Consider the following 26,248-nt stretch of genomic DNA (forward strand, 5'->3'; position numbering starts at 1 on the left):
AGTGAATCATTTTTTAATCCATTCTGATTCATTAGAAATTGTGTCTGTGTATATATACAGTGCTGGTCAGAATTATTTGCCCCCTTGGTAAATATGATCAAAGATGGCTGTAAAAAATAAATCTGCATTGTTAATCCTTTTGATATTTTATTAAAAAAAGAATTGTGAAGTAAAAGAATTGAAAGTGGGGGGTAAAAAATCACATTATGAAATAAATGTTTTTCTCCAAAACATGTTGGGAACAATTATTTGCCCCCTTTTATTAAATACTTTTTGCAACCTCCTTTTTCCAAGATAACAGCTCCGAGTCTTCTCCTATAATGCCTGATGAGTTTGGAGAACACCTGACAAGAGATCAGAGATCATTCCTCCATACAGAATCCCTCCAGATCCTTCAGATTCCCAGATCCATGTTGGTGGTTCTTCTCTTCAGTTCAGCCCACTCATTTTCCATAGGGTTCAGGTCTGGGACTGGGATGGCCATTGCAGATGCTTGGTTTTGTGCTCAGTGACCCATTTTTGTTTTGATTTTGATGTTTGTTTTTGGATCACTGTCCTGTTGGAAGATCCAAACATGGCCCGTTATAAGATTTCTAGCACAGGTTGTCAGGTTTGGATCTTCCAACAGGACAGTGATCCAAAAACAAACACGTTGGGAAGAATTATTTGCCCCCTTTTATTAAAAACTTTTTGCAACCTCCTTTTGCCGATATAACAGCTCTGAGTCTTCTCCTATAATGCCTGATGAGTTTGGAGAACACCTGACAAGAGATCAGAGACCATTTCTAGTTTTTGGATCACTGTCCTGTTGGAAGATCCAAACATGGTCCGTTATAAGATTTCTAGCATAGGTTGTCAGGTTTTGATTTTTTATCTGTTGGTATTTGATGGAATCCATGATGCCATGTATCTGAACAAGATGTCCAGGACCCCTGGCAGAAAATTAGGCCCACAGCATTAAAGATACAGCAGAGTATTTCATTTTACACATGGGGTACTTTTTTATCCCTGTGTGCACCAAACTCATCTTAAAGGGTTAGTTCACCCAAAAATGAAAATTATGTCAGTAATTACTCACCCTTATGTTGTTCCAACCCCGTAAGACTTTCGTTCATCTTCGGAACACAAATTAAGATATTTTTGATGAAATCTGAGAGCTGGATCACTCCTCCATAGGCTTCTTAAGGGATCGAAACTGGCCGGCCCAAAAGTTATGAAAGACATCGTTAAAATAGTCCGAGTGACTACAGTGGCTCAATCTTAAGTTTATCAAGCTACGAGAATACTTTTTGTGCGCAAAAAACAAACAAAAAGAACGACTTTATTCAACTACTCTGTAAGGCCGTGATATTTCACGTAGTGAAACTACGCAAAGCTTCTAGGTTGCACGTCACACGTAGGCTCACTATTGGCCGACGCTGGTCATGTGTGTGATGCGTGACGTACAACCTAGAAGCTTTTGCGTAGTTTCACTACGTGAAATATCACGGCCTTACAGAATAGTTGAATAAAGTCGTTCTTTTTGTTTGTTTTTTGCGCACAAAAAGTATTCTTGTCGCTTGATAAACTTAAGATTGAGCCACTGTAGTCACTCGGACTATTTTAACGATGTCTTTCATAACTTTTGGGCCGGCCAGTTTCGATCCCTTAAGAAGCCTATGGAGGAGTGATCCAGCTCTCAGATTTCATCAAAAATATCTTAATTTGTGTTCCGAAGATGAACGAAAGTCTTACGGGGTTGGAACAACATGAGGGTGAGTAATTACTGACAGAATTTTCATTTTTGGGTGAACTAACCCTTTAAGTGTTTGCTGCCAAAAAAGCAACAAAAAAAATTGTTTCACTTCACTGCGTTGTCAACGTGTCCAGGCGCAAGTCCTGCATCAGATCTGGATCCGGCCTGGATCCGGCAGACTGCGGTAAACCTCGGATGAACTAAAGAGACTAATATTAGCGTAGACGCCATCCTTCTTATGATGTAACAAGTACATCAGGATTTATGGGGAGTCTTCCCGGTTCCGGCTGATCTAAACTATGCAGCCTAAATTGAATTATAGAAGTCTATAATGTGTTATGTGTATGCTAGGCCAAAGAGATGTGTTTTTAGTCTAGATTTGAACTGACAGAGTGTGTCTGCTTCCCGGACAATGTTAGGAAGATTGTTCCATTGTTTACACATTTTGGAGCTATTATCACACTAAATATAGTTATGTTAGTTGCATCACTAATTTGACTTAATTACTCCCCTTGACTGGTGTTAGCAGCACTGGTGTTATAACTGATTTGATTTGATTATTTTTTATTTATTTTTTTGACAAGATTTTATTATTATTAATAATTATAATTACACAATTTTGGAGCTATTATGTCATTACTGATATGTAGTTATGTTAGTAGCATTGCTACAGGCTACAGTCGCTCATGCCAGGAATTCTGGAATGTGTCAATGTGTTTAAACATGCATACTTTTGCATAGGACATGCTGTTGAAATTGAGTGTTTTGTGTGTGCCAAAGGTGTGTGTTTCATAACTCAAAATATGTGTTTGAATGGTATGTGCATGCATGTGTGTCAACATCTGCCTGTTTCCTGAGGGAGCTACAAGGACTAGTTGTGGTAATCTGAGGCGTGCGTGCGCAGACGGAGCTAAAATGAAGTGGTGTTCTGTGTCTCTGTCATCGCCGGCAATCTGTCTGGACACATCCACACACACAGAAACACATGACTCTCTGTTGCTTACACTCTGCACAAACTTCCTGAGCTGTATAACATGATACACATATTTAAAAAAAAATAGCAGAATAGGCAATGCATGCTCAATCAATCCTTCCTATAAACATTTCATCCCCCAGGGGAAATTCTCTTGCTCAGAGGTTGCTAATGGAGAGGTTGCAGAGGACACAATGGAGTTAATTATGTTTCATTTAAAGGGATAGTTCTCCCAAAAATGAATATTCTGTCATAAAAAAACCTATTTGACTTTATTTCTTCTGTGAAACACAAAATAAGATATTTAGAATTTTAATTTTAGTTTAAAACACACTTAATATTCAGTAATATTATCGATTTGACTGCACTGAAATTATTGGATGAGAATAAAATGAAATTGAGCTGAATAATGAAACGATTGTCTTTGTAGAGCTGCTTTATACAGTTTAAATTGTATTCGTTTCATAATAACAACAATACTGTTATTTTCTTGTATAAATTGTATAAAGCACTATATAAATAAATTTGACTTGACTTGAAAGTCAGTGGTGTTCAAGAAACATTGGACCCCATTGACTTTCATTGTATGGACAAAAATACATTTTTCAAAATATTTCCTACAGAAGAAAGTCATAGAGGTTTGTAACGACATGAAGGTGGGGGAACTATCCCTTTAGGTCCCAGATGTCCCTAAAACACCTTGTAAATACAAATAGACACAAATACAACATAAAAGGTAGAAATCTGAGAAGCAGTAGGCTTAATTTGCCCTCCATTTAATCTCATCGCTGTCTAGGCGAAACAGTTGAGACATTAAAGAGATCTCCTTTGTGATTTTTCATTCCTTTGAGGCCACACACTTGCAAACCAGTCCTGGCTAATATCACTAATGCATTGTGTCTGCTGTCTGAGGTCCACATCAGTGAGTCATGCATGTTAAACTTAAACCTGATTCTGAGGCTCGGTTTGGTGACTGGACGCCTGAGATCAGCTCATCTGGTGCGGCTCGTCTGGCCTGGAAAGCAGAGATGACAGGGAGCCAGCTAAGTGAGATGGATTCCCAGCAGTTCTGGGTCTGTTTGTCATCGGAGTTTTGTCACATGACAGGAAGGAGGGAATCGTGGTGTGTGTGTGTGTGTGTGTGTGTGTGTGTGAGAGAGAGAGAAGAGAGTATGTAAGAGCAAAACTGAACAAAACTGTCTTTAAAGATGTTCCTCTGGGTTGTTTAAAAACTATAGCAGTGTTGGATGAGTATAAGTTTGAAAACAGAAGGAAAACGAGGGAGTGGAGGTGGTGGAGAGTGATGGAGAATAGCTTGAGCTCCAGAGAGAGAGAAAGAGAGGGAGGGAGAGCAGGATAAGTTGGGGGAAAGTTAGTGGCCCAGTGGGGATTTCTTCTGGAGTTCAACCTCCTTGGCTGGGCAAGGGAGGGAGGGAGGGGGAGGAACTTTGGTCAGCACTATGAAGTTGGATTAAATGTCCAAGTCAACTTCTTTTTTTTTTTTTCACTCTCAGACTACACTGAACAGTTTCTAACAAAAGATTTTCAGCGGGAGAGAAGAAATCGCAGAGTTATAACAGTTTATGTCTCTGAATGACAATACACAGGCGCTTTTATCCATGAGGAAAAAATCAGTTTATCACAGAGGAGCCAACAGTATTAGCAGTACCACAATATCGAATTTCAGTAAGAAGTGTAGCTGTGGAAAGATTTGAGAACAGAGATGACGAAAAGTGTGGTTTGGACCTGCATGGAAAAGTCTGTGATAATTTTATAAACTTCATTCATCTACATATAAATGCTAAAATACATTGTTTTTGTTTAATTAAAGTCAAACACGAGCTTTAACATGTTCGAAAAGGAAAATTTTAAAGTAGCTTTCTGTATCTTTGTTTTGTTTTCAAGTATAAATATATAAACATCCTTAAAACGAGATTAGTTCACTTGAGAAGCAACACTGCATAAGAAATTAATATTAAAATATATTTTCAGAGTATATCTTAAATTAAGCTATTTTAAAAAAATATTTTTATTAAACTTAATTATGCTTAAAAAAAAGAAAAAATAATAATTTTAGACTTCAGCATCTTAATAAAAATAAGTAACTATTGATATTAAATAAATACACTAGAATTAAAAAGTTGATAATGTTACAAAAGATTCCTATTTCGAACGTTTTATTCATCAAAGAGTCCTGAATTTTTTTTTACAGTTTCCACAAAAATATTAAGCAGCACAACAGTTTTCAACATTGCTAATAATCAGAAATGTTTCTTGAGCAGCAAATCAGCATATTAGAATGATTTCTGAAGGATCGTGTGACACTGAAGACTGGAGTAATGATTAAAGTAGAAGTTATTTATTTTAATTACAATAATATTTCACAATATTACTGTTTTTACTGTTTGTTTGTTTGTGTGTTTGTTTAATGATCAAATAAATGCAAATGAACATTGGCTTTCAAAAACATAAAAAAAATCTTACTGACCCTAAACATTTGAATAGTGGTTTATTTTTTGAAAATGCATCTTTAATTAGGTGAAATGTTTTTTTTAAACATAAACCTCAATACCATTTTTAAAATGTGATAAGATGAAACAAAAGCTTAATTCTAAGTCTTAATATATTATGCAGTTATGCCTCTCAAGTAAACATATTTTCCCCCCTTTTTTTCTTTTTTTTTTTAGATATTTTACTGAAAGTTTTGCTCCATCTTAAAAATGTGTTAGATAGATTTGATTAGAATTCCACCATTGTACTTTTTGATCTGTTCTTTTGTTTGTTCTTTTGCCACCCCCAGCCTTTATGACACAACAATTACATGAAGAACCTCAGTGTTACAATTGATGTACTTTACTGTCTGCTCAAACAAAAGGTCCATTAAAGTGCCCTACTCTCTCTCTCTCACTCACTCTCTCTCCCCCTCTCATATTCTCCTTCTCTCTCTCTCTCCCCCCCTCACTCCCTCACTCTTTCTTCCTGTCTGTGTCTATGAGGGTCGCCTAAAGAAAATAAATGAGAACCATAACAAAGTCAAGAGCCACAAGATCAATAAACAGCCTAATGAATACCATTCTCTGCGCATGCCCCGACGTGCTCCGAGAAGGACTCTTTGTTTCTTTGTAAGTGTGAAAACGCAAAGGGGGTTTGGGAAAATGAAAAGCAGAATTCCACAGAGTGGGAGATTGTGAGTGTATTTGGAAGGAAGGGCAGTATGTGTTTATAGAGAGCTCGACCAGCAGCGCAGATTGACAGGAAATGGTGTCTTTTCTTAGGCGGCTGGGCCGTACCACTAGCAGCGGGCCGACGGGGGTGGGGAGGGGGGTGAAGATGGATGAGGCAAGGCCGAGACGCAGGCACCTCTGTTGCTCCCGGCATTGTGTTCAGCTGTTTGCTTGACTTGAACCCTGGTATGGCTTCGTCCACTCCCCAGCTGTTCACTCATTGAAAGCCATTGGCACTGACACTGGCAGAGCTATTTATTTCATTAGGGTTTTTTTTTCTTCAGGTCATGAAGTGCTGATTGCCTGTGTTGTGGAGGTATATGTGGTTTATTAGGGGTAGGGTGAGAAATTTGGGGCAACTAGGATTGTGTGTGTGGGGGGGGGGCAAGAACTTGTTGAATTGACTGGTAATCTCTGAGCTGCTTGTTACATGATCTAGTGTTTGTACACCAAACCCAATGGTCATGGTCATGACAACCTGAGAAAAAAAAAAAAAAAAAAAAACATTTCCATACTTAGAAAAGTTTCTAGTTGTGGTCTGCTTTAAAGTATTTACTCGGCTAGATATTGTGTAGAGTAAAATTTGCCGCAAATCACCACAGTAACATTTTATGAGTGTGCAAATGGCTTCAATATGTATAATAGCTTGCTTGTAGAATCTTGGTATCTGATATAGAAATGGAAATCTATCCCAGCAATCTATTAAATGATTCTGAACAGCTTGAAAGGTCATGCAAAAAAAGGTCATTAGTCAAAATAGTGTGGGAGACCTGAATGCCAAAGTAGATGCCATTTGAATTTGTACTTGAATGAAAACAAGGCTATGAGGAATAGAAGTACATTTCATTTTAAACGTTGTACATCTAATTGAGTTTTGAAAAAATTAAATGTTTAATTTATTAGAATATATAAAGCATATTAAAAATAATTAAAATATATTTTCAATTATTTATCATATTATTATTGTATTAATATTAAATTATACAAATTAAAAAAGGATTGATTTATTTGTTAAATATTTAGGACAGGAACGGCTAACTGTTCCTGTAGACCAATAGACCATCATCCGGGTAGACATTTTTAATTTAATTTAATTGCATGCAAATGATAATAAGGCTGTGAGAAATAGAACTGCGTTTTATTTGATAGGCTGTACTGTATGGTCACATCTAATTTTTTGTATTAATAATTTATAATAGTTTTAATTAATAATAATAATAATGTTGTTGTTTTAAATACTTGATAATACCTCACAGGCATACCACCTTCGGTCAGACGGTCCTGTCTGTCCGGGGTGGGAACCTGTGGAACAGTCTTCCTCGAACACTAAAAGAATGTACTACATATAGCTCGTTTAAAGTCCAGCTGAAAAAATGGCTATGGGCAAATCAAAGCTGCACACACTAGTATGTAGGTTTTATCTGTTTTAATTTTGTTATTTTTTTTTATTTTATTTTTTTGTAACGTGTATATGGATGAGTGTTTTTGTGAAGTTGAATGTAGTCTTGGGTGAATATTGTATATAGGATGTAGCTAATTTATGAATTGACTGTAGATGTAAAATTTTACTTTGTAATGTTTTGTGAGTTCTATGATCCTGGCCCGTGGGACTACGGATGGAAATTAGCCTTTGGCTAAAATCCGGCATTTTTACATGCATGTACTCCATGTTATGTTCATTAAAATGCACTGTCCCAATCAAATAAAGAAAAGAAAAAAAAAGAAAAAAATTGTACTTATTTAGTAAATATTTGGGGCAGGAATGGAAATCAACTAAGTTTGATTGGTTAAAATAGAATCATATGGTAATATCTGATTTGGTTTTGTGATGCTAAACCAGTAGACTGTTGTCAATGTAGACATCATATTTCATTACACACAAATGATAATGAGGCTGTGAGAGATGGCTGTACAGCCCATTCAAGATCCTAGGTCATGTACAGACACACTCAGAATCTGTGCAGAACTCTGTAGAGCTCATTATTTTATTAAATATTTGACTAATTAGATAATGCTGTCAGCTACCAGTAAGATGGATATTTAGGGTGTGTACACACTTGTAGTTCGGTTCGCTTGGTTCGGACAAAAAAACAAAAATGTAGTCCTGGTCCGCTTAGCGTTCTGGGATTTTTATCACTGAACCAAGATACAGAACCTAAAGGCATAGGGATACGTTCACAACCTGATTGGTCGGCTTTTATGACGTATTGCCAATTTTGAGACGGAACTTACCGAACATCCAAAACAATGCTGTGTGCTGGGCTAAATGTGCGTACCCTACATATTATGGTATTTTGACCAGCGGAGAACTCGTGAAGAGCTTATGAAATGTGTAAAGGAGTCAAAACAGCCGCAGGAATCCCTCCGTCACACACACAAACGAAGATCTGCTGCGAGGAGAAGCGGTTCTGATGCCTGTATCGAACTGTGATGGGGAACATCATGACATGACGAGAAAAAAACGATATGCGTGAGCATTCTGTCCTTTTAGGGTCTCATCTTCCTGTTTTTGGTACGCTTGCATGTCTTTGGTCTATGCTGCATTCATATTTCATTGGAACCAAGTTCGTTTAGAAGCGTACCGTAACCCATCTTTTCAGCGGTCTCGGTCCGCTTGTTTGGTGCGCACCAGGGTTCAGATGGCAGCATTCACACGTTCAAATGAACCGCAATCGCACCAGGGTTCGTTTTAATCCAACCAAACTTGCCAAGTGTGAACATACCCTAACTATTTGAATCCATCATTAAGATCGGCCGTTCATTTAGAACAGCCCATGTTTCCCCAGTTGTTTTACTCTCTATGAATGACTAATTTTTTGTAGTTTCATCTGCTAAGTAAGCAACTTCAGCTTTAACCGAGTGTATGGTTCTACCCCCTCACAGCCTAATTTTCACGCATGTCAAATGAAATTGACGCTTTCTACTGACTGTAGTCCATGGGAAGAGACTCAAATTCATCATGTCTTCGTTGCAAGTGTGAAGACAAGCCCTGACATTCCTTCCCAAGTTCATCTTCCTGTTGGTCTCCTGCTTGGCGTCCTCTAGCGCATGGATTCTCCCTGCAAACTGAATAAAGTTCTTCTTTTAAAAGCTTCTATGAGGGCCAGAGGGGGCTTTGAATATTCGCCACATACTTAATGAGGTAGAGACAGCAGCGGCCATCAGTCATTTACTCTGTTTTTGTGGAGACAAAGGCGAGAATTTTGCCCTGGCATCTGCTGCTTGCACAATGCTCACTCTCTCTCTCTCACTCTCTCTCACTCGCTCTGGACTTTAATGTGGTTATGATTAGAGACGGGGCTGAGGGATGGGTTCGGGGGGTGGGACTCATGTGTACTGCAAGGGAAAAAAGGGGGAGGTGCGCAAAGCAAGAGAGCCTGTTTGTGTGCAGTGCGTGCTGAAATATGAATCACAAAAGAGACAAAAAGAGGCCAGCTAGAATCAAATAAAAGTTTGTCCTCTAACCAGATCAGAGCTGGCAATGCAAACACACAAATGGCCCCTCCCTGTGGCCCTCTCTCTCTCTCTCTCTCTCTCTCTCTGTCTTTCTCCACCCTCTCTCTCTCACACCCCCCCCCCCCCCCCCCCCCCTCTTCTCGATCACCCTCTCTCTCTCTCTCTCTCCACCCCCCTCTGTGTGCGCAGGACTGAGGCAGTTGGTTCGCTCCAGTGTGTCTGAGAGCCGCGAGTGCTATGTGGGGCTGTTATTTAGGTCTGTTACAACACGCTAGGAGCAGCTCACCCCGAGCAACCAGCACTGCAGATCAGCCGGAGAGGGAAAGAGAAACAAGCAGCGTGAGAGAGAGAGAGGAAACGCTTACAAGAGCAAAAGCAGCGGGATCAGGCAGCACGTATATCCTGAGTAGAGGAATTCCAGCAGGGGATTTAACGCTGTCGTAGCTGCGGGTGTTGTTATTGTTTTTTTTGGTGACGCGAGGCAATCGGAGGCGGGTGGGTGACAGGGACGCATCATGTTCGACTGTATGGAGGCTCTGGGCATGGGTCCCCGCCAACTCTACGATGTCACCAACCGGGGTGCATGCATGCTTCGGAAGGCGAGTCCCTTCTACGCCGGACTGGACCCTTTCGCTTGGACAGGGACGGCTAGTGTACGCTGTAAGTGCCTTTTCTTATTCATTTAAACGGGGCCTCTGATCTCACGTTGACCCTCGGTGCCAAACGAACCACTCGAGCTGCATTTATCAAGCTGCGTTTGAGATGCTGTTTGAGTCGATCGCTTTCCATGATTGTCACGAACAGAGTCTGGTTTCACCAACAGTGTGGGTAACCTGATTTTTGACCTTGTCAGTTGATGAAAAGTTAAACAGAAAGGAAGTAATGCGAGAGGGAGAGATGAAAGAGAGAGTGTTTGAGAGAAAGAGAGAGAGAGAGAGAAGTGGGTGGGGGGGGAACCTGACACTGTGCTATAATTTCAGTCATGCAGATTGCATTTGTCTTCTTTACTTCACAATTGTGCCTGACAGCTCTGGTATCCCAGCATGCCTGACCACGGCTCAGCCCACACAACAGCATCAAACAAGCGTAAAAGTGAAAAAAAAAAAAAAAAACGTGAGGGACATTACTCAAGTATGTGTCACTGATGAAACTCTTAGATTGGGAATTGGAAAGCGGGTTGGGTGATTAGACTGTGACAGGAATCCAAATTGCAAACGGCATGAAATAAATAGTAAAGAATTGGCTTAAATATACTGAGTGGAAAGTTTAGTAAGTATGAGAGCTTGAAACCTGGACAGCCTTTCGTTTTTTCTCTCTCTCTGTCTCCATTTCAATCATTTTATTTTTCCTACCTCCTTTCCAGACTTTAGACAGCCTTTGGCTCTAAAAACAGTCCTGCTTTAGCAAAACTGGGGTCCATAATAATAGGGGACCAGACTGAGAGAAAGGGAAAACAAGCAATACTGCAATACAATGCGACACTGAGGGAAAAGAACTCAGATGTTCAGATCTGTAAACATCGCCGTTACCCTTTTCCCAAAATGCACGCCGCTCTTGTTGTTTTCCATTTGTATTTGTCGAAGCTTCTGCTTTTTGTTCCTCCTTCTCGGCCTCTGAGGGCAACTCATCTGTCTTCATTAATCGTGAAAGACACCAACGTTTCAGTGGCTGTCAGCCACACTGGGTTCTCTTTAATGAAGACAGATGCCCTGTCTGAGCTCGACCCGGAGGGGAGGGGAGGGAGGGAGGTCCATAATGCCTCTTCTCCTTGGCCAGAGCCCTGATGATAACAAGATGAAATCTGTTTATTTAATCAGTCATGTCTCACCAACGCTACACAAGCACACAGTCAGGGCCCACGATGGAAAACGAGCCCTCCGAATGCGCCACTGCTGCATCTCGGATTCTGTTCCTTCGTGGTTCCAGCAAATAGTGGATATCGAGAGGCAATTGGACAGATCCTGCTGCCCTCAGGGAAGAGCAGAAGCGGTGTACTGTTACAAGCCACCATGCCCAGTAACCTCTGTAAACAAGACTAGTCTATCCGACCACAGGATACACTCAGTAGTTGCCTTTCATTGTCCTCTTTGACCAGATTAATCAATGTTTTAGTTCAGTATTACAGGCCAGCTGCAATGCATTTTGGGTAATCTTCTCTAAGACTTAAGTTTGTCTCACTGTCTCTTAAAGTTTCATCTTTTTTTGTGTCTTTATTTGATTAGCGAACATCAAAAGGGTGTAGGGAGACATTGCAGGCCAAGACTCGAACCTATGTTGCCCACATGAGCACCATGGCTTAATACATCTGGGGGATTTTAGCACTTTTTCTACACTTTAGACTTTGTGTGATGTCTTCATAAACTATAAACATTCTGGATTGTGCTGGTCATGTGACTACAATACTGTTCAATAAATTCAGCAAGAATGCATTAAATCAATCAAAAGTGACAGTAAAAACTTTATTTGAGTTCTATTTCAAATAAACTCTGGTGTTTTGAACTTTCTATTCATCAAATAATCCTGAAAAAGATATTAAGCGGCACAGCTGTTTTCAACATTAATAATAATATTCAAATTATTAAAGGATCTTGTGACACTGAAGACTGGAGTTCTTGGAGATATTACATTTTAAAATATGTTAAAATATTTCACAGTCTGTTTTACTGTATGTTTAATCAAATAAATTAAATAAAAAACCATAGTGAGCATAAGAGACTTCAAATGTTTTCAAAGACATCTTACCGACCCTAAACCTTTGAACGTACATGGATATTCTTATGTGTTTGATATGCTAATTGTACATGTGTTTATTGCATTTAGATGTTTTGCTTTTATTTTCACAACAGAGTGATTGAAATGTGCCAGTGTTTTGGTTGGTAATGGCTTCCAGGAAACTTGAACCACACAGTAAACCATGTTGACAATGTAGGGTCTTCACTTGCATTGCCCTGCACGATTCACAAAACCACTGCTGCCTGTTAGAGGTGAAAAGCAAGATAATCTCAGGACACTGTCAGTGTGGCCAGTCTTTCCTGTTTTTATGTGCAGCAGTTCAAGACCTTTGCAGTTTTAAAAAAAAAATCAATGTCAGAGGTTATGGAGAGGCTTTGCACGGGCCAATGTCGGCTCTCGTGACTATGTGAGCCGCTGTTGTTCCATCCCTGAAAGGAAAAAGAGCCGAAAGAGCTTTTTTATTAAGCAATCTTTGAATGTATTGAGCCATATGTTACAAAAGGGGAAGTACGCAGGTGATTTAGTAATCTATACCTAAGAAAGATAGCATCACGTCTGCTCTTGATTTCCCTTTTTTATTTGCTAAGAGGTTGCTTATGATGTGCAACACTAAAATTTCACCATTTTGTTCGATTTTTGTGAAGTTTAATTTACTACTCTTTTGAGATTTTGCTGCGTTAAAATGAGGACTATAATTCAGGATTGTCTTCCTGTCCTGATCACTCGGGCCCATACACACACACACCATTGTTTTCTGCAAAGTGTGCTGTCCGCATCAGAGTCTGATAAGCTCTCTGAAACAGAGCTGTGCATGAAAGACAGGGAAATGAGGGCTTCCTGTGTCCGCTGTCACATGTAGCCCTCTCTCATTTTTTGTATTAATGGAAGAGCTCAATTATTTCGTTATAATTACAAAAAGATTCAATTAAAAGATTAGAGCACCCGACGAGGCAGGAGAATAAAAAATGATCCTTGATTGATTCGATGCTTGTGGGTGTGTGTGTGTGTGTGTCAGCGTGTGTGTTCTGTGTTGGAGGAAACAGGAAAAGTGGTGGCTGTGAGGGGTTCACACTGATTGCCTCCCAGTCCAACAATAGAGAGATACTCTGTTAGTACTCAACAAGCCATGAATAATGCTTTTACTTGTTAACTTGTGTTATTCAATCTTGCACTTTATTCCGAGGACGTTCTAGCCCATAAGCAAGTGTCCCTTCTAGCTTTTGGGCTAAGGAATATCACTTCTGATGTGTTTTAGCCCTCAGTGGTATTTTTCTGTGGGATGTCCTAATAAACTCTAAAAATATTCACGCTTACACAATTCTGTACAGGAATATTTAGTGTGGCTTGTAAATGTGCAAAGTAAGGATGTACTGATATAAAAATTCTGACTGATAAGCCCATAATTATTTTCATGTTATGGCCAATAACTGATTGATCAAATATTTTGTCTAAATAAATCTAAAGTATAACACTAAAATCAGTCATTTTTAAATGCTACAAGTAAAAATCACATCTTTATAGTGTACAGTATAAAAATGTATATTTTGCCAAATATTACAGTGTTATTAAATTATTAGTGAGTGTTAGATGACAACAAAGGTGATCTAAAAATAGTGGAAATGAGCATTCACAATTACATATCGAATGCACAACGTGAGTTTTCAAATGTCGAATCTCATAAGACCCACAGTGTCTGTGCTGTCATTTTGTGCTTATATCTTGTATGTCTGCACCCATGAATTATGCATAAGGTGTTTCGGTGTGTTTTGATGATTTAAAGGTGGTGCAGTAGCTGTGTGTGGATGGCCGCTGAACCCTGTCTAAAAGGGAGTTGAAGGCAAACCCAAGAGAGGAGGCCTGACGTGGCCGCTGAGATTCCACAGTGTGCCGCTGGAATCCATTTGCTGCTGTAAGGGCAGTTCATAATATCCCGGCAGGGTCAAGGAACTGTAAATAAGAGAGATCCGCCTCGTAGAACAGCAACAATGACTGTTTTGCGCTGCTTGAGGGATGGGTGAATTTTAGACCTTGTGTGAAATGTTGAGACAGTGTAATTGATAGAACCAAAACAAGCTCATGGTTCTGTTTGGTTCAAACAATTAGGGTGAGTTCAACACCTTGTTGTAGATTTTAGGACTACCTCGACGGTCAGGCCACGCCATTGCACAGTCCAAATTTGTTCCACGTTCTATTCAGGAAGCATTGCTAATTAGCTAATCTTTCCTCTTCACTTTCATGGGTCTCTGAGAGACACAAACAAGGCCAGGCATCATGGGATTGAAAACTCTGGGTGAGGCTCAATGGCTGTCATAGTTTGGACATCACCTCCCTTTTGTCCAATGATTTAGTGGATGTTTACTGAGTGCTCCAGAGCCTGGTTGGCAGTTTGTCTCTGGGGGCGAGGCGTTGGCAGGATCTTTGTCAGTCTGAAACCATGTGTGAGCTCAGTGTGAGGAGAGAAGTTCTGTTACCAGTGTGTTGTTGACTGACGGCTTGGCTCCGTCGTTACTAGGGCTCAATGTTATGTGAAAATGTTGGCCGAAAATATAGCTCAACCCCCACTATGTTTCTCGGCAGAGGTGGCCGTAGAATCTCCCCGTCAGTTAATCATTGGTTTTATCTAAAATGAGAATCAGGTTGAGGGTCTAGCAGCACTGTTGATGAGGTGATGCTTCTCATGAGACATTGATTCTGGTATTGAGTCTTGTTTCATTGTTCAATGTTATCTCGATGCTTTTTGATACTTGGAAAATCTGCACATTGTTGTCAAGCCTACAATGCGATAACAATACTTTCAGACTGATATTATCAGTGGTTTCATGTACGCTTGTAGCCCTTCTCACAAAAAACATCCTGTTGTACGATAGCTCTAGGGACGGGCAAGGCTGGTCAGCTAGTATTTCACTAACTGAGTTAATCTAGACTTTTTGTTTTTGCTTTGGTATTTGGTTTTTATCTGCAATGCTTTAATGGGGAATTAAGACACCTCTGAGATTTTTACGTGCTGTGGTTTAGCATGCTGAAACTGTCAGTAGGGTAAAACTCTCTGAGAGAAGTTTCCCTTTTAAATTCATCCGCTTCAAAGCACCATCTCTGCTGCCATCAAAGCACTGCTTGAATTACCAATTTATCACCTTTGAATATAAATTTTAAGACATGTTAAATAATATAAAAACACATTCATGTATTTTACTTGTTTTATTTTTTATTTTTTACGTGTACATGCAGATCGAGGTGAAAGGCCATCCTAAATCAGCCATAAAAGATAAATGGATACAAGAGCTCAAGGATGCTTGTTAGGGCAGACCATCTGTACTTTACCCCCACACATCCATCTTTTTAAACGATCATCTGCTGTCTGAAGACTCAGTGCAGTGTTTAGTATGAGCAGAGACGACACCGTCTGTCTGGTGGATGATGTCTACGGCTCGGCTGATCTACGCTCCGTTTAGAAAAGCTGTGTTGGCTCTAAATAAAAAGTGCATTGTGGTTTAGATTTGTTTCTCAAGGTGACTTCCTTCACGATTACGGGTGAGATCTGTCTGTTGCTCTCCGGGGTTTCAAGAGGACATCAAACCGCATGCAGTATTGCTCTGAAACTTCGCAATTGCCAGTTTCCACGAAGTGTGCCCATCCACACCCTGACATCTTGGGCAGTCACAGAAGGCGTGCTGCCACACTAGAGTGAAAAATTCCACACACGTAAGCACACATCATATTGTAATTTCCCCTATAGTCAAAGCAGAAGTTTCTCACAGACTCGCCCTTAGAAAGAACAGAAGTGTGCCAGGCTGTTGGACTGATAGTGAAAGAGCCAGTATTTATACACAAGAAACCCTCAGCTACTATGAGCATCGACCGCAAATCATTTAGGCAGCAGGAAGCCACAACTCTGTTGGGCCCATTCCTTATGCAAAGCAAAGTTTAGCATTGAGCCTATGCAATTACTACACAAGTTGCTTGCTAATTAGGCATCAGGACAATTTGTTGAAACCCAAGCAAGTCCAAAACTTCTGCAGTTTACTCCAAAACTTAATTTTGCAGGATTAAGGTGGCAGTCTTTGTAATTTGGCTGCTTCTACTTTTGTGGTTTCTATTGTTTGGGGAAGGAAGCAATAAGAGCAAAACAAGGAGCTCCTTTGCCCCAGTTCTAAGCCGAGAGACACTTCAGGCTGTGACTCAAGCTAAGTTGCCCGTCTCAAAGCAGGTGAGCACAGACAGATGGTGAGAGGAAGTCTTCAGGGACCAGAAGATCAAAGATAATGGTTAGATGAGGCTGTCTCGCTGCCTGTTGGCTTGATCAATGGCTGTGTCCATGGAGGATGCATCCAGCCATTGGAGTGGAGAGGAATTAGAGGAGACACTCTCACTCAGGGGTTGACAGCACAGATGAAGCCTGGTAGGGGTGCTGGAGATTCAGTGGAGTTGCAAATTTGGATGTCTGTACCAGGAATCTGTCTCCTCTGAATCAGGCCTTCATTCCCGGTCTTTGTGCGCTGATTACCCCCTCACTGTCTGTTTGGATGGAGTCCTACTAGAGGAATAGGACAAAAGTCCCTCAAATGGTTTGCTAAATGGGCTGTGTTTGGAACTAGTCAATGAACTCTTCATTTGTTCTTTTCCAGCACTATTTTGGCTGTATGGTTCTTTAGAGATTAAAACAATTTCTAGTGGTTCTAGTTTCTTTGAAAAAACAAAACAAAAAAAACAGAATAGATGGCTTCCTAAAGAACTAGGGAAATAAAAAGGTCTTTATGGAGGATTCCCTATGGCTTTGGGCTATAAAAACCTTTTTGATTCTAATTGAAACTTTTATTTTTAATTAATTAGTCTTTAAGTGGACGCTTTTATCTAGAGCAGCTTGCATATTGCAAATTACATTTATTATAGAGACAAGCCCCTGGAGCAACCCAAGGTTAAATTACTTGCTCAAGGGCATGATGGATTCAAGTAGAAGATCAATGGAGTTTGTGAGGCTTAAACCAGCAACCTTCTGGTTACCGGACCAGAAAAAAAAGACATCTTTGGTATAATAGAGAGACCACTATCTGTGTAAGCCATAGTTGAAAGGGTGTCTGATTGCCTGTAATCCAGGAAGGACTCAAGTGTGGGCGATTGATTCTCTGAGTCCATTGATGTGTGAGCGCCACTCATTCAGGGGTCTTTCAGGCCAAATGCTGGCTCACCTTCATCCAGACATGTCTTAAATGGGATCTATGAGATGCTGCCATGTAGGAAGTCAGCATTGAATGCATATTGAGGGGAGTTTAAGTTTAAAGGGATAATTCACCCAAAAATCATTGACTTTTTTAAATCTACAGAACACAATCCATACACTGAAATGAGTCCCCATTGACTGGCAAAATAAAAATATTTAAAAAATGTGTTATTCCAGTCATACCTGTTCTGAATGACGTGATGGTGAGTAAATGATGACAGACTGTTCATTTTTGAGTGAACCATCCCAGCAAAGAAGGCTGCTCATACCTGCTGCCCTTTCGCTCACCCTGTGTGATGGCGCTGGCCTACAGAAGACCTAATCCTGGCCGACTCAATGACTGAGAATGTTAACTGCATGCATATGTCTTCATGTATGTATTCTTGCCTGTGTGCTGGTTATGACATGAGGGTGTAAATTCCTCCAGCCTTGTCCAGTCTGGGGTGCATGTAAATCTTTCTGTCTCTCTTTTTCTGTCTTTCCCTTTGAGCCATCTCTTGGATGGCTGCCCAGTTTTATCACAGGGCTTCCTTTCAGAAAGGGCCTTACTGCAACAGGAAGGACTCCTCCTTTTTTACAGGCCTGGGATGAAGCACATGAGAGGGAAGGATAGAGGTAAAAAAAGTAGAAAAAGGGGAGGAGAGGAGGGGGAGATCAGGTAATGAGCTCACAGACAGCTGTTGCAACTGCTACTGCTCAGCACCTTTAATAAAAGCACACACACACACACACACCTCTCAGCTCAATAACTAACACATATGTTGTACCGCATCTGTGCAGAGACTAAATTATTTTAAACTGGCCTCCCTAAGTAATTTTAAGTAAATTTTATTTCTTATTTTGTCGATTAGAGGGTGTATGGATTTTTTGGTGTTATTTGGTGCAATTAGCAAATTTTTTTTTTGTCTTTACATGAAAATAATTGTCAGCTTATTGGCATCAACCAATTGTTTTTATTGATTACTGAGAGTTTTTTTGCATTCAAAATCGTTATTATTTTTCAGTAGCATTTAAAAAAAATGTTTAGTTTAGTTAGTAAATTGATCATTTTGCCATTTACCAAGTAATTGACAAAATATTATCTGGAAACTGTTCAAATCTTAGTTTGAACGATTGTTCCTCTGAGCACTTCAAATGTTTTATTTAATTTGTAAAAAATTTTAAATTTAAGTTTAGTTTTCTTGTGTTCAAAAACATATTCCATTAGCCATTAGCATTAGCATTGAATTATTATTATTTATTTTTTGGCTCTTAAAGTCAATTTGCCAAATAAATGGCAAAAATGGCTGTTTCTCTCAATACATCAAAAAAATTCTCTCACTGCAATATGTGAATTTAGAAATGTCGAAAAACAGCTTGCGATAAGATAAAGCCTGCAATCAGTGAGAATACATCCAGCGGAAAGAAACAGTGATGCGGTGGAGAGGAAGGAAATGGGGTTGTGTAGTATAAGGAGGTACGATGACAACAGCATGTGAGGAGGATCTGGGTGATGGCAGGAAGCCGTGGGCAATGAGACACAGAAGCAGAGAAAGAGCCATGGTCGGTTCCCCTCATCAGGAAGTTGGCAGCCAGGAGGACTGTGTGTCCTTGCCCATCAGGCACCGCTCGCAGAGAGGGGGCCCTGCCAGTCAGTCTATCAATCACACCGCTCCAAAAAACCTGGCCAATCTGTGGCCCGTCTGCCGCACTGGCTACACGCACAACAAAGCAGTCTGTCCACCCAACTCTGCGGTATGGGGTTGTAATTTGAGGCGAAGCAAAATCATGGAGTTTTCAGTGGAGGGAAGCAGGATTATGTTCTGAGAAATGCAAAGCGAGCGACACGCAAATACACGCCCAACACGCTGAAATACTTAAGAGGAATTGAGACGCAGAGAACTATATTTGCAAATCAAATGGGAGTCTTTAGAGACACTCGTTGGACGGGCGCCCATGCAGAACTGAACACACACATGCTCACATGCCAAGACTAGATTTGGGAACAGTGCTCCACTGAAGATTCAATCACACCCTCAGTCACGTACACAAAATCTGCTCTTCTATTGTGAAAGAATAGTTGTTCCGCAGCCAATGCGTCATATGTGGCTCAGCTAAAAGTAGTGTTGCAACACTTAAAACACATGAAGCTGACACTTGTTATTTTGTGCTTTTTCTATACTTGTGATTGTTAGACTTCTAGACTGAACCAAAATAAAGAAACTCAAAGTCACAGCTCGCTTCCTGTTACCCATGAGGCCAACCCAAGTTGTTTATTGTTACCAAACTCATTTTTTTATGAAATGGGTTTGAACCAAGACTACTCTTTTCGGCAAAAAATGAAATGTTTATAGTTTGTATGCATGTGCATCTGCACGGCATTGTGGATATTATTGACCCTTACCCACTAGATCTTAACCTGTAAAAAAAGATTTTTTTCAGGTGACTTAATTACACGTTATACATGTACATTACTTACTATAGTGATAACAGTAAATTATGCAGAATTACATGTAACTAACCCTAAACCAAACCCTAACCCTAACCGTAACTCCATAGTAAGTACATGTACTTAATTAATATTACTCAGTACCTATTTGAGTTAGTACAATGTAACTGTCACCTTAACCAATAAAGTGTAACCAAGTTTGAAGTTGCAAGTTTTTCTACTTCAAAATTTCACATTTAATTTAGTGTTATTTGCTGTTTCTTTTGTAATTGTTTGTGAAGTTGACTGGCAATTTCTGATTTTTTTCAGTGTACCTAAATATAGATGTTATTGATAATATTTTTCTTAATATTTTTCATTTTATTTTGTTAATTGAACAGTTAAACGTTTTTTTTTTAATAAATATTAAATATTTTATTATTTATATTATTTGCTTATTATTATTTACTAAATATTTTAAATGTAAAAGTAAATTTTAAAAATATGAAATAAATTATACTTTTAGTAATACAAATAAATATTTATTTATATAAATATTTAAATGCTTTTGACACCCCTGTTTTGTGTATGTGTACATATTTTGCCAGCATAGGATCATCGTGTGTGTGTGTGTGTGTGTGTGTGTGTTCGGCATATATTGTGTGTGTGTGTGTGTCTGCTTGTAGATATGGCTGTTTTCCTACCACAGGGGCACTTTGTCTAGGTTGACACTGGGATTAGCATAGGAAGGTCCACCTGGAATACCTATGTACAGAGGATACAGAAAGACCAGTTCAGGACAGAAACACAATACCAGGCAGGAAATGAGCAGCATCTACTGATAACTGCAGTCGGCCTCTACCTGTCCCTCCATCAGCAGCCATCCTCCCTCTGCCTTCGCATTGTGATGCAAATCAAGTCCCTGGCTGGAGAGCTGATAAGGAGGCCTCTCATTTCAGAGCGCTTTGTTTCCCTAACAGAGGAGAGCTTAGCAGAGAGGGCCTCCGGGCTGACACAAGAACCCATCCCATTGTGCACCCCGGGAGAAGTGTTGACTGATATTTGGGAAGAGGTGTTAGAGGGAGGGAAAGCGACCGGGGTTTTTTACGGCAGGAACCGTCTCGGGTTGTTGAGAGATCCTGATGGATTTTGATCCCCCTCCCATTCTTTTTTTATTCCTAGCTACTCAGACGGTGTCAATCAGTAGCCGTTTCTTCACGCCACATGCAGTTTGCGGTTCTTTTCAGGCGCTTGTCATTACCAGCATATTGCCAGTATTGCTATATAAACAAACGAGTTCACGCTAGTTTCAGGGGAGAGCCTGATCCTGCTGTGCAACATTTACTTCAAAGCATATACTTAGTATTCAAAACACGTATGTGTTGAGATAGCATACATGTTGGGGGTTTATACAGGAATTATAACGTTAATGTGACCTATTGTGTTTTGATAGCCTTTTTGCGTTAGTTCTTCACTCATTGTGATATTAATGCACTAGTTAGTGTTCCCAAAATCATGAAATAACTAAGCTAGATGTTACTCTGAGAAAATTCCTCTTGCGCACTTTAAAATTGAGCGGTAAAAAATAAGCAAATGTCATGCACATTGCTAGTTCAAATGCAATTAGCTTCTTTTTTTTTTACTACATCATATACTCAGAAAGCTTGTGTATTTCTCAAGAATAAGTGATTTGTTTGTAACCATGGCCATGAACAGAAGGCCCTACTGTATGTGAGCTCGACCTTAAATAGGACTATTCGCCTCTCCTCGTTCACCCCCTCCACCCTCGTCCCTTTTTCTGTTTTCTATCAAATTCCTCTTTTTATGCCCCCTTTTCTTCTTTTGAAGTCTCCAAACTCTTGTAAAAAGCCAAGCTGGTGGTTTTTGCTGAACCCTGTGGTGGGACGGAGAGGGAGGGGTTGTTGGTTGAGTTTAGGCTTTCCATTGAAGGTAGCTGAAGAAGGTGGGGCAATAAAAGTTAGAAGTTTAGAGCCTCCCTGTTTTTATTTATTTTATTTTTATGATTGGGCCTTTTTTTTAACTAGCTCAGGCTACAGCTGGTGGTGTGAATGGCAGCCCGAGGTGTCTGAGTCTTAATAAAGACCCCGCCAGCCGGGCTAGGGCCTCCAGTCCAGCCATGAGACCACCTTTATAGGCCTAGCTTACGAGCAGGGGCCTCTATTAAAACCTAGCAGGACTGCACTGAGGAATTTAAGAGAAAAATAGGGTTTTGTGTGTCAAAAGATGGCAAGAGTAAGGGGTGGGGGTTTGGATTTTGACTGACCAAGCGGTCACTAAAAGAAACTATTGGGCATGTGAAAATGTAAACAAACAAAAAAGTCACGTTAAGTCACCTTTATTTATAACGAACTTTATACAATACAGATTGTTTCAAAGCAATTATAAAACTAATTTGATTCAGCTATAAAGCAGTGCTACAGAAGTTTGTTCTGTAGTTTGTTCTTGTTGTGGAAAATGTATTTTAGGGTTTGATCTGGTGTGATATCTCAAAGTCATGACTTTCAGTAAGGCTTGACATCAGAATTAGTGTGACACTAGTCCGTCCCGCGTGCAAGACCCCAAGTGCAGGGTGGAGTTTTTCCCCCAGGCTATGTGACATAGATGAGCAACCTGTCTTATCGGCTCCGCTTATCTGTCGGCTAGTGTTAAACTGTTTGTGTTTTCTTTTCATTCCAGTGTCAATCACCAGCCTAATCCCTTAAAATCCTGACCCCCTAAGGACGGGGTAGGCTGGGGGGCGGAACTTGAGGGAGATGAATTCTACAGACATGTTAACTAGATTTGACTTTTTACCTAGTCGGCAGATGCTTCTTATACAATAACAGATTTAAAAAGCAGTGATGGGTAGTGCCTTGTGTGTTTCTGCTCGGGGGCATCATGAAAAAGGTTTAGCGAGGAATCATGATGGTTTTCAAAGCACTCGTGGGTCTTTGAAATCGGATACGGTTTAAAAGGTTCACGGGAGAATCTTTTCTTCTCTCCATGTGGCGTTTAATATCTCCCTCTCATTAAATCCTCCTGTGTTGTGTAAATAGTGTGAAGTGATGTGATTAAGCGAAGCGTCTGATGTTTTCTTTTCTCTCCTGTTGATCTCTCTTCAGCGGTGGAGACCCAGAGCACCAGTTCGGAGGAGATGGTGCCCAGCTCCCCTTCTCCACCACCTCCGCCTCGTGTTTACAAGCCCTGCTTCGTCTGTCAGGACAAGTCTTCTGGGTACCACTATGGTGTCAGTTCTTGCGAGGGTTGCAAGGTAAACAGCAGAACTCCCATCGCCCGTGGCCTGGCAAATCTCATGTTTTTCATGAGGCTGTTAGACACTTTGTCTTGATTTTTGGCAAAAATGTAAAAAATACAGAGAAGCGTGGAGGTTCAGCTCTCAAACATTAAAAATACTTAAATACTAAAAAAAGTATTTTCGCACCTGTCAACAGCAAGAAACTAAGACTGATTGAGGAACTTGTAGTGCAAGGAGCAAAAATGCTTATGAAAACACAAAATGTCACTTGAAAAGGATACAGTTGTGCAGTATCAGCATAATGTGAACAGTATTGTGATGTAATGTGATGTAATATGAGTAATGTGAACAGCAATGAGAGGCAATGCAATAGTCATTTTTACTATGTTTAAATGATACAATATGTGTTGTACTAATTACCACTGGTGAAATACAACTATGGTGAAGGCTTCAAGCAGCTTATTGATTTTAAATGTAATAAAATTATGTGTTCAATAAAGTTTCTCAAGACCTATTTTAGTTAAAAGTTGAAAACCTTGACACGACATCTTATCAAAACACTGAAAAAACCCATCAAGCACATATTTACATACAAAAACAATTTAACGGAAGCAATAACACATTCTGTGTGAACAGGCCCAGTTAGTTTCTTTAACCCAATGGTAAGCTGTTTGCAGCAAGTAATGATCCATTTTTGGCATAATATCAATATTCTATTTATTTAGGTATAAGGGCCGTTTCATCACTTTGACTTTTCAGATTTTTGACCATTTATATAACAAAAGCAATATTACTTCATTAGCATAAGACAGTTCTGGATCAGCAACTTTGAACAATACACTGACAGCTTGTATAAGAGAAATGATAGGAGAGGAAAGGTGGTTGACCTACTCTTCAGCTGACCTACTAACACTCTCTCTCTCTCTTGGATGTCTGTTGTAGGGTTTCTTCCGTCGCAGTATTCAGAAGAACATGGTGTACACCTGCCACCGTGACAAGAACTGCCAGATAAACAAGGTCACGCGCAACCGTTGCCAGTACTGCCGGCTGCAGAAGTGCTTCGAAGTTGGCATGTCCAAGGAAGGTGAGTGTTCAGGCCTCTGCCAAGCACGTGAGCTTATTGGTCTTCGGCCAAGACCCACATACACAAACACAAATATAGAGATGGGACAGGAGACAGACGGGGACACACTTATATAGGCTAGACATACAACCCAGAGAGACACAGACAAATTTAGAGTCATGAGACTTGAGACCCGGAGCACTGGCATAAACAAACTGTAGATGACTGTAAACTGCCAGGAGAGACACTTGAAGACACAAAAGAGAAATAAAAGTTCAAACACAAACCAATAAAGCTGGTTAGCATAGAGGTTAGAGCTCAACATGAATGTTCACTTCACAAATGGGTTTCGTGTCTGCAATTTCACCCACATCAATCCATCCACGGTAGGTGTGATTTCTTTGGTAGCCTTTCCTCTAGTCACTTTATTACTTGGCACTAACAGATTTGTGTTGTAACAAAGACAATAGCCTGAGGTTGAAAGAGCGAGTCTGGGGCATGTGTTTGTTCATTTGCCAGGGTCACGGCGATGATGTCACGAGGAGAGTGGCACATTGGCTCTCTATGTGTCCACTGGGACATGTATGTGTGCGTTTATATGTATGGGATGTGTGTAGGGGCTGGGATCACATTGTGCTTTTGCTATTACTGGATATCCGGAGAGGAAGGAAAGAATGGGGGGGGGGGGATTGCGAGAGAAAGAGGGGAGGGGGTTTAGGGTTGGCAGGGCTGCTCTCCCTTGGGTCAAACTCACCAAAACACCCACAGTGTCCGATCTGAGGTAATTTTTCCATGTATTAGTGATTACGTTTACGATTCGGTATCCTAATCTGGAGAGATGCGATAACACAACAAGGCCCTGTCCCAAATGGCACCCTAAGCACTCGCGGTCTTCCTTTGAGTCGCACTTTAGAGACGTAACGCCGCTTTGACTATCGGGAAGAAGTCTGCTGCGGAGCTCGCATCGGTGTGGGCTCGGCAAAAGTGTGCATTGAGGGCGCATATCGCTCGCTCGCAACCCTTCTGAAACCTAAAATGACAAATGAGACACCCTGAGGTCTCATGGACTTAACAGACACGCGCACGCGGCAGCCATTGTAAGTCCACAAGACCGAAAGTGCATATGAAGTGTGCCGTTTGGGACAGGGCCCAAGTGATAAATGCTATCTAAGTTAAACTGAGTTTGTTCTAACAGGTGACAAGATGAATCTTACAAAACCTGTCAAGAACATCACCTCAAAATCAATGGAAAAAAGTAAATTATATTTTACATAAATTTTATACAATGAAAGTATATTTTTTGTAAATAAATGAGCCTATTTTTAGTGGCATTTTTATGACAAGAAATCACATTTTCTGTTGCAATTATGTATTTATGTTTATGTTATTTACAGCTGTGGTCAGACATATTGACACGCTTGGTAAATATGATCAAAGAAGTTGATGAAAATAAATCGGAGTTGTTTATCCTTTTGATCTTTCATTAACAAATTTCACACAAATTGAACCTTTCATTGAAGTAAAAAAAAAATTAAAGTGTGAGAAAATCACATTATGAAATAAAAAAAAATTATTTAATACACAATGGCCACAATTATTGGTACCCCTAGAATTTTTTATGAGTAAAATATCTCTGAAGTATATTCCCATATACTTTTGGGAATATTTTTTTGCACACCAGGGTGACTAGGAACATGACACTATACACCCATGACTTTCTGTTTCACAGGAATCTAAATGAGGAAACACTAAGGCCAAATCCCCTTAATCATCCATGGATTGAGTAAATCCAAAGAATATAGTTGTGATGTGCAGCAAAAAAATTGTTGAGCTTCGCAAAATATAAAGTGACTGTAAGAAAATAGCTAAAGCATTGAAAATTCCCATTTCCACCATCAGGGCGATAATTAAGAAGCTCCAATAAATAGTAATTTGATTAAAGAGGAATTATGGCATTATGAAAGAGGAAGAGGAAGTGTGTCTATATCGTCTTAATGCATGGTGAGGAGGAAAGTTTGAGTGGCCAAAGACTCTCCAAGGATCACAGATAGAGAATTGCAGAAAATAGTTCAATTTTGGGGTCAGAAAGCCTAAATAATAATAATAATTATTATTATTATTATAAATAAATAATTCAAACAGCACCTAATCACAAGTTGTTTTGGAGGGTTTCAAGAAAAATC

At 39.9% G+C, this 26,248-nt stretch overlaps 1 protein-coding gene across 5 annotated transcripts in view; it reads left to right on the top strand.

Moving 5' to 3' along the window:
* rarga (retinoic acid receptor gamma a) overlaps positions 1-26,248 on the top strand; it is a 76,879-nt gene that overhangs the window by 44,675 nt on the left and 5,956 nt on the right. For 2 of the 5 annotated variants that reach the window (XM_056257952.1, XM_056257951.1), the window contains 3 exons: positions 22,869-23,017; positions 23,945-24,086; positions 25,261-25,320. In XM_056257952.1, the coding sequence (XP_056113927.1) occupies positions 22,869-23,017; positions 23,945-24,086; positions 25,261-25,320 (351 nt within the window). Of the gene's footprint in view, positions 1-9,558; positions 10,049-22,868; positions 23,018-23,944; positions 24,087-25,260; positions 25,321-26,248 lie in introns of those variants that run through there. The other 3 variants (XM_056257953.1, XM_056257955.1, XM_056257954.1) reach the window with 3 other exon arrangements.

The sequence above is a fragment of the Rhinichthys klamathensis genome, unplaced genomic scaffold (genome assembly GCF_029890125.1).
Source record: "Rhinichthys klamathensis goyatoka isolate OS25496 unplaced genomic scaffold, OSU_Roscu_1.1 h1tg000147l_1, whole genome shotgun sequence".
Taxonomy (NCBI): domain Eukaryota; kingdom Metazoa; phylum Chordata; class Actinopteri; order Cypriniformes; family Leuciscidae; genus Rhinichthys; species Rhinichthys klamathensis.